The sequence below is a fragment of the Clarias gariepinus genome, chromosome 27 (assembly GCF_024256425.1).
Source record: "Clarias gariepinus isolate MV-2021 ecotype Netherlands chromosome 27, CGAR_prim_01v2, whole genome shotgun sequence".
NCBI lineage: Eukaryota > Metazoa > Chordata > Actinopteri > Siluriformes > Clariidae > Clarias > Clarias gariepinus.
The window spans coordinates 21441514-21459334 of record NC_071126.1 but is presented as its reverse complement, the minus strand read 5'-3'; the positions used below and the strand labels follow the sequence as shown (position 1 = coordinate 21459334).

At 38.9% G+C, this 17821-nt stretch overlaps 1 protein-coding gene across 1 annotated transcript; it reads left to right on the top strand.

Moving 5' to 3' along the window:
• Positions 1 to 15987: 15987 nt before the first annotated feature.
• LOC128514855 (uncharacterized) lies at positions 15988 to 17508 on the top strand. The gene is made up of 5 exons (XM_053488750.1): positions 15988 to 16039; positions 16132 to 16476; positions 16628 to 16720; positions 17186 to 17223; positions 17389 to 17508. The coding sequence occupies exons 1-5, from the start codon at positions 15988 to 15990 to the stop codon at positions 17506 to 17508; spliced, it is 648 nt and encodes a 215-aa protein (XP_053344725.1).
• Positions 17509 to 17821: the final 313 nt, after the last annotated feature.

Sequence of the window (17821 nt, the reverse complement as noted above, 5' to 3'; positions counted from 1 at the left end):
ATCTCCTGAACTCCAAACTGAATGTCAGAATGGGAAAGAAAGGTGATTTAAGCAATTTTGAGTGTGGCATGGTTGTTGGTGCCAGACGGGCCGGTCTGAGTATTTCACAATCTGTTCAGTTACTGGGATTTTCACGCACAACCATTTCTAGGGTTTACAAAGAATGGTGTAAAAAGGGAAAAACATCCAGTCTGTGGCAGGCCTGTGGGCGAAAATGCATTGTTGATGCTAGAGGTCAGAGGAGAATGGGCTGACCGATTCATGCTAATAGAAGAGCAACTTTGACTGAAATATGCACTCGTTACAACCGAAGTATGCAGAAAAGCTTTTTTAAAGCTACAACACGCACACAACTACAATTTGCACGTGCTCACCAAAATTAGACAGTTGAAGACTGGAAAAATGTTGCCTGGTCTGATGAGTCTCGATTTCTGTTGAGACATTCAAATGGTAGAGTCAGAATTTGGCGTAAACAGAATGAGAACATGGATCCATCATGCTTTGTTACCACTGTGCAGGCTGCTGGTGGTGGTGTAATGGTGTGGGGGATGTTTTCTTGGCACACTTTAGGCCCCTTAGTGCCAATTGGGCATCGTTTAAATGCCACAGGCTACCTGAGCATTGTTTCTGACCATGTCCATCCCTTTATGACCACCATGTACCCATCCTCTGATGGCTACTTCCAGCAGGATAATGCACCATGTCACAAAGCTCGAATCATTTCAAATTGGTTTCTTGAAAATGACAATGAGTTCACTGTACTAAAATGGCCCCCACAGTCACCAGATCTCAACCCAATAGAGCATCTTTGGGATGTGGTGGAACGGGAGCTTCGTGCCCTGGATGTGCATCCCACAAATCTCCATCAACTGCAAGATGCTATCCTATCAATATGGGCCAACATTTCTAAAGAATGCTTTCAGCACCTTGTTGAATCAATGCCACGTAGAATTAAGGCAGTTCTGAAGGCGAAAGGGGGTCAAACACCGTATTAGTATAGTGTTCCTAATAATCCTTTCGGTGAGTGTATTTCTATGTGCATTTGTCATTAAAATAAACATTTGACATTAATTTTTGATTCTCTGTCATTTACATTTTATGGTAACATACATGTCCTTGCTGATTTATCTAAACCGGGGGATTCCGAAAGAGCTGAATTTTGTGACTGAGTGCGTTTCTGAGTACGATTCAGTGGTTAATAGGGATTTGGTAAGCGCCCTCTAGTAAAGGCACCGTAGGATAATTAGGTCAGAATCTACTGACGCAAGTAACTCAAAGGACTCATGAGACCTGGGTCTGTTTAGTGAGTGATTTAGAAGGAGTCAAATTCGTTAATTAATCTGTGTTTCTCATCACTACACTAAATCTGAGTGTGTGTGTGTTGGGGGGCGTGGCCTTGTATGTAGATTACTTAGAGTGTTTTTCCTGTGAATAGCGTGTGGGCGTGTCCTGCCTCAGGTCATTATCAGATAATGAGGAGAGACAAAAAGACTATGCCTCTCCTTAGATTCATACGGATTACATGAAGTGAGAATATATATTTTTAAATATTTTGTTTAAATTGCTTTATTTAAAAATAGATTATTTAACCTCTTTTTATAACATCCTTTTTTATAGAAATATTTCTCATGTCGATGTGTGAGGAATTAATTCTGAGCCATGGGTCTCTTCTGCAATTCCATACATCACTTATATACTTGCAACTTTGTTGAGCGTTCATCCTTTTTTTCCTTTTATTTTTCATTCAAATTAGTTTTTTTTGTGTGTGTTTTAATTTTTCTTTTTGTATTCGCTTTGACATGTGGATTTGGTCTTATATTTGCAGTGTGTTTCCTTAATGTTTTTGATTTCATTTTCATATGCATTTTAGTATTTGCAGTGACAAATCCTGCTAATGTTATTAAACACTGAACATGATACTTCTATCTTCTACTATACTATCGACAATTTGTAAATGCCAACTAACATTTTTTGGAATGTGAGAGAAAACCGAAGTACCCAGAGGAAACCCACCAAGCACAGTGGGAACATGCAAACTCCACGCATACACAGACCCAAAGTGGGTTAACCACTATGGAAAATGTTCCACCCTTCTCTTCATAGTTAAACATTATCATTATGAAATTACATTCCTACTTTCTTATTAACTGTTGTATGTAAGATTTAAAAACAAACATCCTTAATAAACATAATCTTCTTTAGTTTAACCTTTTGTAGTGTCCACATCTTAAATAATAAAGATTTTTATTTTCTCAAGGAGGCCGGATGGTTATACTTACTCATATACACTCACTCTAGTTTCTACCTTCAACAAATAATTAAATGGACCATAGTGAAACGTCTTGGGTTACTTTGCTGTAACCCTGTTTGGGTTTTCAGCAAAGCGGGAACGAGATGCTGCATGAGAAAGCTATGGGAACATCTTTCTGTGTTGCCAGTTGTGAAGCATGTATATCAAACACACCAAATTTTGGTTCTTTCTACATTTAATTTAGAGCGTTTGGGAAAATTTGCTCCTGCGGCGTTTATTACTTCAAGCAGCTCCTACAACTCTCTGTCATTAATAGAGGAGGGTTCTGAGGGATCTACTTCCGTTTCTGCAAAAGCAAGGGAGGAGGTCTTTCATGCGCAATCACGAGAAGCGCCGAGGTGCGCTCGCGAGGCGGAGGGAAAAACTCCCTGATTGGGAGAAAACGCAAGAGAAAGGAGGGAAACTCCATCTCGTGCGCCTCTTTCAGAACCGCACGTGAACCCCAGGAATTCGCCACGGGTCGTGTTTTCTTTTTATGGAAAGTGAGACGCGCGTAAAGCACTTTTATCGGGAGGGGTCACAGTGCTCACACTCTCCTTGGAGAGCATGATCTTCACCCAAACAATGGAAACAAAAAGTATGGAGAACGCCCTCCGATAGGATTATATCATACGGAGGCACATCTCGTTTGAAACTCAGCCATCTTATCGGTGAGTCAAACACTCTTTGTCCTTTGTTTCGCTTGCACACACATGCGAATCACAATATGTGCTGAAGTCAAAAAGATCTGAGGAATGTTTCCGGTTCACTCCTATTTATAACCTGCAGGTGCACTTCGTCAAATGACGTCACCTGACCGAGGTTATATATGCCAAAATTTGGCCTGTTCATTTGCCATTGATACACACATGCTTCACAACTGGCAACACAGAAAGATGTTCCCATAGCGTTCTCACGCAGCATCAAGTGTAGCTTTTGATAGGGATCTACACTGCATCCCCCCCCCACCCCCCACAGGAGAATAAAAATATTTCTCTTTGTGGTTGTTAGATTACATGCCATTAAACTACTTCTATCAGAGAGGTTCCAGCACACAGGACTGATAGAGCTCCAATAGATCATATCTGTAAAGTCATGTGACTCATCACAGCATCAGAATAGACCTGAATACACCACCAAACTATTTGCATCTTTTACATGGTGTTTGGGTCAGTTTGAAAGGCTGAAAATAAATGGTGGTGAATAATCTCTCTCTATCACTCTCACACACACACACACACACACACACACACACACACACACACACACACACACACAATATTCCTGTGTAAATCTGCATTTTACATTTTCACCAAATGTCACATGTCTATAGGAAGCGAGTGCATCAGGTCAGGCCTACCATATGAAGAACATGCATGACTGCCTGGCAAAAAGCCACACACAGTGACCATAACAGGGACCACAAGAAATATTTGTCACATTTTTGCACTTGTGGTTTTGTGGTAGAGGAGTTAGACCCAATCATACACATCTGGGATGCTGTGGCATATCAGCGCTCACTAGATCACATTGTGTGGCCTTCTCCAGGTCCACCTCTGATTATGAGCCCCGCATCCAAACAAGCCTAGAAGTAGTCATGGGAGTGGGCTCAAGTGTTCATGCCCAGTGTGTAAATGCTCCTAATACATTTGTAGAAGTGTTACTGACTGCGTCAGTGCTCTCTCACATCATGTAGCTGTTTCAGAAAGAGACTTTTTTAAATCCAGTTATTAGAGCATGGTTAAAAACTCTTTACTAAGAAGAGTTACTAAAGTATGTGTTTAAGTTTAATGCTATGCAGTTGAAGCTCAAAGACTTCAGTATTAAGTTTAAGTTTAAAATACAAAAGCCAGCATGAGCAGGCTTCTTAATGAACTGCCATGTCTGGACTCAAGCGAGTCTCGTCTTAACTTCAAGGGATCACTTCTTGCTCCTCATCTGCACTAGAGTTCACTGCAGCCGCGACTCGTCATACTGCTGTATTAGAATCTGCAAATGCATGCAGAGAGCACTGTCAATAAAACCAACACATCACTTCCTATTAACCCCACTGGTTTTATGGCAGGGGTGAGCACTCATGAGCTGCAAGCCATGCCAAGTTCTGTAGCCATGCCTCTCATGAGAATAAAAATTGTGAGATTCTACTGGGGCACAGCTTATGAGTACTGGGACAGGTGCCCAAGTAAAAGAGGGCTAGTAAAGTCCATACCACATTTTAGCCATCACAAACAATGGATGCATCTGAAAAGCATAGTTATATAGAAAATATACACACAGATGAACCAGAACATTAAAACCATTAACCTTTAAACTACCTAGGTTTTGGGGTCACCTTGGGGTCACCTTGGCAGCTCTGGCCCCTCAGGATACGGCTCCGCTTTACCCTGTGTGGGTGTGCTGTTGTATCTGCCAGCAGATCGATAGGGTGCTGTGGGGCCTTAATGGATCAGACTTATCATTGCATTTTACTACTGTTGTACTTGTAGAATCATTTATGTAACAAGTAAAAATTTTGAAATCCTAAAATCTTGTCTCAGGGTGTTCGATGAAATTGGGATCTGGAGAGGTTTGACTCTCAGCTGGCAGCATTAGTCTGTTCACCTGCTGGGTTCCATGCATGAAATGCACCTGGCTTATAAATTAACTCTTTTTAGTGATTTGTGCTGCACTGGATTTATTAAAGTCTAACATCTATTTTAACCCAGATAAAAAAATTATATTGAACTTTTAAGTTTATATCTCTCACTTTAAACCACTTTTCTGTTTTCATTAGCATTGACACACACTTTCTGGTGTGAGATGTGTAGGATTACAAATTTATAAAATGTTAAATCTAGCTTCCAACATAATAACTAAACAAGTTATGTACATTGGGTTTTACATTTTAAGGTAGAGATGGTGACATTCTAAGAAGATCAATAGCTTAGTGTCAGAGACATTAACCTTTTGTCTTTCTGTACTTCCCGACCACTGGGTAGGGTCCCAAAATCAATGTGAATGCTAATCTCAAGGCCAGGCTGTGCCTTTGTCTCTATGATAATGTAAAGGTTTGGGTGATACTGAAATTCAAAACGCTAATGCTTGCCTACAAAGCTAAAAATGGCCCAGCACCCACTTACCTCTCTGCTCTAATCACACCATGCTCTGCACCACGTTCCCTCCGATCCTCCAGCACTGCTCGCCTCATCCCACCATCTCTCAGGGATCGAGGGCGGCATTCATCCAGGCTCTTTTCTGTTCTGGCATCTAGGTGGTGGAATGAACTTCCTCTAGATGTCCGTACAGCAGAGACTTTGACTATCTTTAAACGACGACTTAAGACGCATCTGTTTCTCCAGTACTTGGACTAACCCCCCCGGGGGGGAACGTTTGTCACCAGACTGATTCCTGTACTAAACTATGCTCTGTTTAGATCGTCTCCACCTCTTTGTACCCCTCCCTCTTGTAAAGTATAAACTCTCTAGAGCTAAGTTTTTAAGTCAAGACTTGGATGACTACAGCGACGCTTGGCGTGTTCTCAATAAAGAGTAACTTCTGCTTGAATAATATCCGTTCGTCTATATATAACGTCTCCTGGTCTCTGAAAAAGTTCCTAACAGATAGAAACTAGGGTTCAAACGTCCCAAACTAAACAGCAGTGTGAGGACATTAAGGTTTTTACCACATTAAAGGAGGTAAAACTGCCAGACTCAGACTGCAGCAGCACTTTGTCTAAACCATTTATATAAATAATTCTGGATCTGTTTTATACAGGCTAATCAAAAAAGTTTTATATCTTCCAACACGTGCGAGGTTAAAATTTTATTAATACCAATTCTTTCTCTGTTGTTGTGTCCTTTGGGGTGGATAACAGGCCTCACACAGATAGAGCACAGTCTCTAGTACAGTTTAAATAAATAGTGCTCTCAACATTCTACATTATATTTTTAGAGACATTTTATTAATAAACTCCAGCTCTTGCGTGTTTTAGTTTAAGATTCTAACATGGACACTGTTGAAGTGACCTAAAATAGATCAATGTGAGCAGCTGATTAAACATTTATATTTATGAACTTTTTAATAACAAAATTGTAAACATTAGACAACAATTCAGGCTTTAAAACCAGACATCTGTGATACAGATGATAAACTAACCACGTCACATCAGAACCTACAATACTTTACTCCTCTTGAAGAGAATAAACTAATTTCACTCATCCCTTTTTCAAAATTGTCAACCTGTAAATTCTTCACTCAGCAGTGGGTATGTTCCAAAATCCTTTAAACTAGCAGTTATTAAACCGCTAATTAGGAAACCTGACCTTGATGCTTGTCAGCTGCCAAATTACCGGCCGATATTAAACCTCCCCTTTATCTCTAAAATTCTGGAAAGGTAGCGCAGCAGCTATGTTCATATATACATAGAAATAGCATACACAAACTATCAGTCAGAATTTAGGCCTCAGCACAGTACAGAGACAGCACTTGTTGAAGTAGTAAATGACCTCCCTTTGGCCTCTGATCAGAGTTCATCACTATGCTTGTGTTACTCGACCTCAGTGAAGCTTTTGACACCATTGATCATAGTATTCTGATTCACAGATTAGAAAATGTAGTAAGAGTTAGGGAAAAGGCTCTCTTCTGGCTCAGATCTTATTTGACTAATCTATAGATTGTAGATCTAAATAGTGACCATTCTGCATGTTATTAAGTAGAGTTTAGTGTTGCACAGGGTTCAGTTTTAGGCCCACTTTTTTCTGGGAGCCTAAAACTGAAACCTGTGGTTCAGTTTTTCTCTACATGCCTCCTCTGGGCAACATTATCCGTGAGCATGGTATTAGTTTTCATTCTTATGCTAATGACACACAGTTATATGTCTCAGCAAAACCAGATGAGAAGAAAAACAGCTTACTTAAGTTGAGCAATGTGTGCAGGACATTGAATGTTCTAACCTTCTTCTGCTTAATCCGGATAAGACAGAAGTTCTAGTCATAGGACAACAAGCAGTTAGAAGCAAGATTTTAGATTACACTAACTTTAGATGGCCTTTCTGTTCCATCAAGTGCAACAGTGAAAGACCTCAGTGTGATCATAGATCCCGGACTTTCATTTGAAGCTCATGTAGATAATATTACCAGGAAAGCGTTCTTTCACGTCAGAAATTATTGCCAAGACAAGGAATATAGTCACTTAATGATGCAGAAAAACTAGTTCGTGATTTTATCACCTCTAGGTTGGACTACTGTAATGCCTTACTGTCTGGTTGTTCAACTAGGTGCATAAACAAACTATAGCTAGTCCAGAATGCATCAGCGAGAGTCCTCACTAGAACCAGAAGATATGAGCACATCACCCCTATCTTATCCACACTGCATTGACTCCCTGAGAAATTTTGGTAGATTTTAAATAGATTTTAAAATCCTACTATTGACTTATAAAGCATTAAATGGTCTCGTGCCGCAGTATCTGAGTAAAATGCTAGTGTCTTACGATCCTCCACGTCTATTTCGATCAAAGGATGCTCCCTAATTTAGTCGTGGCTAATTCCTCCCCGTCACTAGGGGGGTCCCAGGTAAGGACCTGGGCAGGTAAGGGAAGAGAGTTAGTTGATATGATGCAGGTAAGGGAAGAGAGTTAGTTGATATGATGCAGAGAAGAAAGGTGGATATACTGTGTGTACAGGAGACCAGGTGGAAAGGTAGCAAGGCTAGAAGTTTAGGATCAGGGTTCAAATTGTTTTACCATGGTGTGGATAGGAAAAGAAATGGAGTAGGAGTTATTCTGAAAGAGGAGTTTGTAAGGAATGTTCTAGAGGTGAAGAGAGTATCAGATAGGGTGATGAGTCTGAAGCTGGAAATTGAAGGGATAATGTTCAATGTTGTTAGTGGTTATGCCCCACAGGTAGGATGTGAGTTAAAAGAGAAGGAGAAATTCTGGAGTGAGTTAGATGAAGTGATGCAGAGCATCCCCAGAGGGGAGAGAGTGGTGATTGGTGCAGACTTCAATGGACATGTTGGGGAAGGGATCAGAGGTGATGAAAATGTGATGGGCAGGTTTGGTCTTCAGGACAGGAATGTAGAAGGACAGATGGTGGTGGACTTCGCAAAGAGGATGGAAATGGCAGTGGTAAATACTTTCTTCCAGAAGAGGCAGGAACATAGGGTGACATATAAGAGTGGAGGCAGAAGCACTCAGGTCGACTACATCTTGTGTCGACGTTGTAACCTGAAAGAGATCAGAGACTGCAAAGTGTTGGTAGGGGAGAGTGTAGCCAGACAACACAGAATGGTCGTGTGTAAAATAACCCTGGTGGTGAGGAAGGCGAAGAGGACAAAGGCAGAGCAGAGGACAAAGTGGTGGAAGCTGAGAAAGGAAGAATGTTGTGAAGTCTTTAGGGAGGAGTTGAGACAGGCTATGGGTGGTCAGGAGGTGCTTTTAGTTGACTGAACAACTACAGCCAATGTGATCAGGGAGACAGGTAGGAGGGTACTTGGTGTATCATCAGGTAAGGGGAAAGTGGACAAGGAGACTTGGTGGTGGAATGAGGAAGTCCAGGAGTGTATACAGGGAAAGAGGCTAGCTAAGAAGAAGTGGGACACTGAGAGGACTGAAGAGAGTAGACGGGAGTACAGGAAGATGCAGAGTAAGGTGAAGGTAGAGGTGGCAAAGGCCAAACAAAGAGCATATGAGGACTTGTATGCTAGGCTAGACAGTAAGGACGGAGAGGGGGATCTGTACAGGTTGGCAAGGCAGAGAGATAGAGATGGGAAGGATGTGCAGCGGGTTAGAGTGATTAAAGATAGAGATGGAAATGTACTGACAGATGCCAGGAGGGTGATGGGAAGATGGAAGGAGTACTTTAAGGAGTTGATGAATGAGGAAAATGAAAGAGAACAAAGAGTAGAAGAGGTGACTGTTGTGGAACAGGAAGTAGCAAATATTGGTAGAAGTGAGGTGAGAAGGGCGTTGAAGAGGATGAAGAGTGGAAAGGCTGTTGGTCCTGATGACATACCTGTGGAGGTATGGAAGTGCTTGGGAGAGGTGGCAGTAGAGTTTTTGACAAGTTTGTTTAACAAGATCTTGGAAAGTGAGAGGATTCCAGAGGAATGGAGGAGAAGTGTATTGGTGCCAATTTTTAAGAACAAGGGAGATGTGCAAAGCTGTGGCAATTATAGAGGTATAAAGCTAATGAGCCAGACAATGAAGCTGTGGGAAAGAGTAGTGGAAGCTAGGTTAAGGGCAGAGGTGAGCATTTGTGAGCAGCAATATGGTTTTATGCCTAGAAAGAGTACATCAGATGCAGTATTTGCTTTGAGGATGCTGGCGGAGAAGTACAGAGAAGGTAACAGGGAGTTGCATTGTGTCTTTTTAGATTTAGAGAAAGCGTATGACAGGGTGCCAAGAGAGGAGCTGTGGTATTGTATGAGGAAGTCTGGAGTGGCAGAGAAGTATGTTAGAGTGGTGCAGGACATGTATGAGAGCTGTAAGACAGTGGTAAGATGTGCTGTAGGTGTGACAGAAGAGTTTAAGGTGGAGGTGGGTCTGCATCAAGGATCGGCTCTAAGCCCCTTTTTGTTTGCTCTGGTGATGGACAGGATGACAGATGAGGTAAGACAGGAGTCCCCATGGACTATGATGTTTGCAGATGACATTGTGCTCTGTAGCGAGAGCAGGGAACAGGTGGAGGAAAATTTGGAGAGGTGGAGGTATGCTCTGGAAAGCAGAGGAATGAAGGTTAGCCGCAGCAAGACGGAATACATGTGTGTAAATGAGAGGGACCCAGGAGGATCGGTGAGGCTACAGGGAGCAGAGGTAAAGAAGGTGCAGGATTTTAAGTACTTCGGGTCAACGGTCCAGAGCAACGGAGAGTGTGGAAAGGAGGTGAAGAGGCGGGTACAGGCAGGTTGGAATGGGTGGAGAAAAGTGTCAGGTGTGTTGTGCGATAAAAGAGTATCAGCGAGAATGAAAGGAAAGGTGTACAGGACATTGGTGAGACCAGCGATGCTCTACGGCTTAGAGACAGTGGCGCTGAAGAAAAGACAGGAGGCAGAGTTGGAGGTAGCAGAGCTGAAGATGTTGAGGTTCTCTTTGGGAGTAACAAGGATGGATAGGATTAAGAATGAGTTTATCAGAGGGACAACCCATGTTAGATGCTTTGGAGATAAAGTCAGAGAGGCCAGATTGAGGTGGTTTGGGCATGTTCAGAGGAGAGATTGTGAATATATCGGTAGAAGGATGCTGAGGTTGGAACTGCCAGGCAGGAGGTCTAGAGGAAGACCAAAGAGGAGATTTATGGATGCAGTGAGAGAGGACATGAAGTTAGTTGGTGTGAGAGAAGAGGATGCAGAGGATAGGGTTAGATGGAGGCAGATGATTCGCTGTGGCGACCCCTGAAAGGGAACAGCCGAAAGACAAAGAAGAAGAAGAAGAAGACTAGGGGGGTCCTACATTAAGGCTACTACTGCCTCTCAGCCGGAAGGGCGAAGACTATCCCGTGTTTCCTCTGAACCGCGTGATGTCAGCCAACCGCATCTTTTCAAACTGCTTGCTCACGCACCATTAGGGGCGGAGTAACACACTCGGAGGAAAGCGCTAGCCGCTCCTTCCGCGTGCGCGAGCTTACAGACGCCCCTGATTAGCTATAGAGTTGTGATTAATGTGGGAGCGCAAGTACCACTCATCCCTTCCCCCTGAGAGAGCTCGGCCAATCAGCTCTCTCTGTGCCTCCAGCTGTGAGAGGAAAACAGCATCACCCGGGGTTTGAACCAGCGATCTCCAGATGATAGGGTGAGCGCTTTACCATTGCGCCACTCGGAGGCCGTGACCCCAAACTTTTGGACGGTAGTGTATATTTAGACTGTCTCTCATGTCACTTCCACTATTTTCTGTGTCAGCAACTGCCATGTCCTCCTCACCTCTGGCCCCTCTTTTCTCCACCAAACTCCTAGCCAGTATGTCGACAGCTTAACTCCTGATGCCCCAGGACCACCAGCTATCACCCTGAGCAACAGCTGGTAGGTCTTTTGGTGAGAGTTTATACAGCATCATGTATATTGTTTTCTTGCTTGTGGTAGTATTATTATTGTATGTGCTATATTTACTAGGCTGTGTATGAGCACTGTCCCAGGAAAGGACCAAGTGGACAGTCTAGCTGAGAACTGAAATTGGTTTAACACTTTCAGGCTACCATAAATATATTTTCACTGTTAAACCCAAAATAAGTCAGTGTGAGCTGCTAATTAAACACTCAGTCTCAGAAACTCAGAAACCACAATATTATTTATGTTCATCTGAAACAACTGCATGATGTGAGAGAGCGCTGCTGCAGTCAGTAACACTTCTACACGTGTATTAAAAGTGTTTTTACATTTGGCCTGAACACTTGAGTCCACTCTCATGACTGCTTTTAGGCTCGTTTGCGTGGCGCAGCTTATAATACCATGTTTGCTTTTACACAGAGGAATTAATTTTGAGCCATGGGTCACTTTAGTAAGTCCATACATCACTTATATGTTTGCAAATTTGTTGAGCGTTCAACCTTTTATTTTATTTATTTAATTTACTTAATTCTAGCATTTAAGCAGCAAATCATTCTATTATAAAGGAATACCTACAAATGAGGATTTGCTCTGGTATAAATAGATTTTAACCATGGAGGCTGATATGACGCATGTATTTTTCAATGTTTTCTGTACATATATTTGCACCACACGGGTGACCTCAGTATAGTAATGTTGCTTTAGTAGTAAGTTGTGGTTTTATTTATTAATAAGGTATGGTGGACCCTACTGCCCCTACCTACAAAAGTCAACGTACAAACATTACGCAAATACACAAACATCTACAAAATTAAAGGACATGCAAAAAAAATAAAAAATAAAAAAAACACTTCAGGTCCAAAAATGGCTATGACTATGCTGCTAATATTTACTTTGTGAGTTCATTCTCTTTATTCTCTTTCTCTAATAATAAAATACAATGGTTTTAATAACTTTAAGGAAATGTGTAAATTTTGTTTATCCCAGGGAAACACTCAAGTCAAGTTAAGTAGGCTTTTATTGTCATTTGAACCATATACAGTTTAGTACACGATGAAACGAAACAATGTTCCTCCAGGACCAAGGTGCTACATACGACATAAATTTACAACATAAATTAACAACATAAATTAACAAAAAACTAACTAGCTAACAACTAAGAAATGGCTGGCTGAGACAAACCAGATTAACATTATAAATTAACAGATGTTTCAGATCAATCTCATATTCTAACATATCCTGCAGCAAATCTCTTTTGTGACACCCCCTCCCCCTTTTATGTGTTTTTCTATTTCCGCATTTTCCTTTTTGTATGCAGTTTGACATTTGGATGTGGTTTTATATTTGTAGTACATTTACCTAACATTTGTGATTTCACTTTTGTATGCACTATTGTATTTGCTGTGAAAAATCCCGTTAATGTCTTTAAACACTGAACATGATACTTATAGGAAAAGTGCATTGCTGTCTTTAGAAGGTTTATTAACAGGTAAATTTGTGGCTTTGTAAAAATTAAACATTAAATATATAATTTAAATTAACGATAATGGCCACTTTTTAGAGTCTCTGGTGTGTGTGTGTTTGTGGGTGGGGGAGGGGGGGGATTTTATGGTAACCACCAAGCACTTCAAACCATAGACCCTGGGGATGCAATGACACAGTGATAATCACTATGCACTCTAAAAAATAAAACTGTGCTGTACTCAATTTTTTTGGTGAAACATTTTTACACTTAAAAATATTGAGTAAATATAAAAAAATATAAAAATCATGTAAAATATACTTAATGAGTTGAGTACAAGTCAGTAAAAAAATTAAGTAGACCTGAATAACTATATTTAGTACAATGATGTACAAAATTATGTAAATGTAATGAAAATCAGAAGTTAATGCAAAGTGAAAATGAGTAAAATAATTGAGTAGATATAATTGAAATGGAAGGTAGAAGATACTGAAAATTATACTATTATTTAACAAACAAATGTGCTACATTTACTAAATATTTTAACTAAATGAAAAACAATACACACATTACCATTTTAATTAAACATTTATTTGCGAAATTTGACAAGACATGAAGTCTAAACTCAACCTGGTTTACATGCAAATGACATGTAACAAGATCATAAACAAAGAGCTGGATTTATCTTATTAGTAAACAGTCTCAGAAACAATACTTCTGCCACAAGTATTATACAGTTAACATGTGGAAAGTAGACTTTTGTATTAGAATCTAATGAGTCACATTTTACATCTGAAAGATTGCACACCTTCACACTTCAGTTTCCTGCAAACTGTGGGATCCATACAAATGTGTGTGCAGACCTTCTCAGGTCTTAAAGAAGCAATGACAGTCTAAATGAACACAGGACACTAAATATCCATGACCAACAGGACCATGCTTCACTCGATAATGATCGAAATTCCTTTTGATGATGCGACAAATGCACAGTTTACACCGCCATCCCATAATGCTGACACCTGAAAAAGGAACAATAGTATACAAGTAAGTACAAGTGTGACTGTTAATATAAAGTCTACCAGACTGGTAAAATAGTACTTCTGTTCAAATAAATACTTTTTGGACTAATATACATCATCACACTGATCTACGAGTGGTGTTTAAGTCAAAGCGGGACTTGTGATGAAAATTCTCTAAATATAGAGAGAAATAAAGGGGGTGTTCTGTTATTCTGCACAATCAGTGGTCCCGCTTTGACTTGAACGTCCCTTGTACATGTTTTTGTCCCTTGTATAAAAATGATAGTCATGCATAAATAAAGTTGGGTATCAACTATATCAATTTTTTACTTTGGTTAATGGAAAATCTAGTATACTCGAGTGGAAAACTTGTATAGTCTAGACTTATTATAGGTAAAGTGAAATATTTCAAGCCTTGTTTTAATTTCTATCTTTGATTCAATGGTTACAGATTTAATAATTCTGTAACATTTAAAAAAGTTGATATTTACCTCCTGTTTTATCTCCATTCAACGTCTCTTCATTAGTGGTGTTGGTGCTGTGAAAGAGATATAGAAAATATTTAACATGTTTTACACAAACACACACAATCAATCAGTTTTAGTTTCTTTTACTTACATATCAGAACATACATAACATTGTAAATATAAATATTTAAATTTCATATTACTTTCTCCCAATTCTAATTCTGAGAGAAATGTTGTATTTTCACCAAATCTTTATATTTCATAGCTTTAGTTATTAGTACAGTACTTAGCACTTTTATTTTATAACATCTGCTGCTGCATGCTCAGTGTTTAATCATGTTAAAAATACCGATATACAGTAACGGATAAAACACTGCCAGAACCCGGACACTGCACCTCATTTCTGCTGTTTAAACCGGATTTGGTCCGCGTTTCCCTCTTAAAGTGTCGGAGTGACCGAGCAGACTCGCGGTTCAGTGTGTGAGGTGGACCGGTACACATGCGGTAATTATTTTAACATGTTAGTTTTATATCCTCGCCACAGTGGCGGTGGTTCAGTGGGAGAAATTCAAATATTGCGGCCCAACCGCCGCCGGTTACACCGAGAAACCCGGACATGCACGCGCTGCTGCTCGGTGTTAAATCTCTCCTTTTACACCAGAGTTTAAGTGTCTGTATTAAACGCGCTTTAGCTGAGCAGTTTGGTGTTTGGAACAAACAAGCTAAATCACACTGAACCCCAGGACTGGCCTGTTGCTAGCTATCGTTAGCTCTGGAGCTCGGCTGTGACAGGATTCAGAACAGTAACTCACACCCTATAAAGTTGTGTGTGCAGGCAGACAGAGTCATTATTACAGTAACTTGTGTTAGCTGTTTACTCACCAGGATTTGTAAGGAGTGTTCCAGAATGTTCCAGGTGCTTCATGTCCATTCTCACATCCTCACAGCCTTCTTGTCTCTGATGTTACACCAGACTTCCCATGAGCACTTGCACAGGGCAATTTACTCAATTATTTAAGTTTTTGTTGTTAAACATAAAGAATATTGAGTTGGAATGAGTGATAATTGTAGTTCTTGAAACTAATCAGTACAATTACTCCATTAACAGATATTTTGATTTAAATGTATCAAAAAATATTAAGTGCATGTTAAAAATATTATTAAGTTAGTCAAATACTGATTTTTACTAGTGAAGTGATCTTAAATTATAGTGTAAATTTAATACAAAATTAATAGTTGTTTTTTTAGGCATTTATTTTGATTTGTCTAACTCAAACAATCATGTATGTGACGTTTAGAGATTTTATTAAGGTAACATAACTTTTTTATAACTGTGAAATTTACAAGGCCACAGAATCATTTTTTAGAGTGTGGAAACTGTTCCACTCTTCTCTTCATAGTTAAACATTATCAATATACAATTATATTCCCACTTCCTTACTAACTGTTGTATGTAACATTTTTAAATGAAATAAAGTACGAACATAACCTTCACTGATGTTTACCATAAAATACTGTATAGACACTCACTCTCATTTCTACCTTCAACAAATTATCATTGAAAGGACCATAGTGAAACTATTCACTGTGAGCTTCACATCTCATTACAGCTAATGGACCAATCAAATCAGTCCACAGCTTCAAAACATCCAATCAGGCGTGAGTCTGGACCTGGTTTTCTACTGAACACACAAGTTCATTACCTCACTATCACTTTGTCTAAACAGGAACGATGATCACACTCTTTGTGGCTCTTTACTCTCTGCTTTGTCTCTGCACAACTGGTGAGGAACATTTTAAACTTTAACTTAAAATAGTCATTGTACATATATAACAAATTTTAAGATATCCTTAAAATTTATCCCCCTTTTTAAAGGAAAAACTTCTGCCATCAAGGAGCTTCAGGTGAAAATATTAAAACATGGTGAAAATGTAACTATGGAGTGTAAAATTACTGGGGACAAAAAGAAGGATAATTTAGTTTGGTACAAGCAGATATTTGGACAAGTGCCTCAGTTTATGGCAAAAACGTACAGTGGCTCTCTGGGCTACAAATTTGTTGATGGATTTCAAGGTAGTCGCTTCAATATTACTTTAAATGATCAAAAGTTTGATCTTAGCATTAATAAAATAAGAGAAGATGATGGAGGAGAATATTTCTGTGGAGAATTGGAGGGGACTGTACTAAAGTTCACATCTGGAACACGTCTGCAGTTTGAAGGTAAACAGTTTTACTCTGATAACCTGCTAATTCCAGATCAACACTTTAACCAGAATTATGTGTACATGTGCATTAAATGTTGAATATTTCACATTATTCATATTTAGTATTATTTCTGTTTATTTGCTGCTTTTCCAATTTATTTGTAAAGGTGAAGAAATGAAACCCTGTCCTACACCTGGAACACTTAACAAGAACACACACTCTGTTACACACCAGGGTTCAAACAGCAGAGTTGGAGAAGGTCAGAGTTTTAATCAAATAAAATCTTTTCACTTTCTAAAACAGAATTTGCCATGGTTAAAATTTTTGCTGTCTATAAATCATCAAAATGTTAAGGCTTTCTTTACCATAGAATTATTATATTACACAATTCAGTATCCTGTGTTTTCTTCACTCTATTATAATTGTCTGTACTTTCCTGTTAATAAATCTTCCAGTATTTATTTAAGTTGTGCATTTTCCAGACAACCTCTCCCTCATCATTGCCTTAACAGCCTGCAGTATAATATCTGTTGTTATAATTGTGGTTCTGGTTGGAGTTTTATTGAAACATCAAAGAAAAGGTCTGTTTTATTATTATTATTATTATTATTATTATTATTATTATTATTATTATTATTATTAATTATACAGTTTTTGTATAATTTGTCACTGAAATATGAATCCTTTCTCCATTTAAACTTTACTTGTGTGTATTATTGTTCAGGTTCTTCATCAAACAACCATCAAACTCCCACCAATCAGGTAATCCAGTCTTCTATTCATTGTGATTCTGTTCTGTTAAATAAATACACATCTGACCTACAATCCACAATGTACAAAGAATTTTAATAGATAACTATACATTTTATTACTATTTTTATTCTTTTAATCCACTCTGGTTTATAAACATCTCTTGTTCTTTATCAGGCTGATGATGAAGATGTCTTGAACTATGCAGCTGTGAGTTTTGCTAAGAAACCTTCATCCTCCAGAACATCCAGAGACACGAGCCATCAAGACGTTTATGCACAAGTTAAAATAAAATAAATTCAGAATCTAAGCAGAGCCAAAACAGAGTACTTTAGCCAAGTAAAAATGTGTATATTTTAATTAGGTAATTATTATTACTGTGAATGTTATTGCTACAGTATTTCCATGGTGACTGCTACCATACTGAAAATTTTAATATATATATATATATATATATATATATATATATATATATATATATATATATATATATATATATATATTTGATTAAAATGGAATACCACCTTGTTCTCAACTTTGCTTGATGGTTTATTATTATTATTATTATTATTATTATTATTATTTTTTTTATTATTATTATTATTATTGA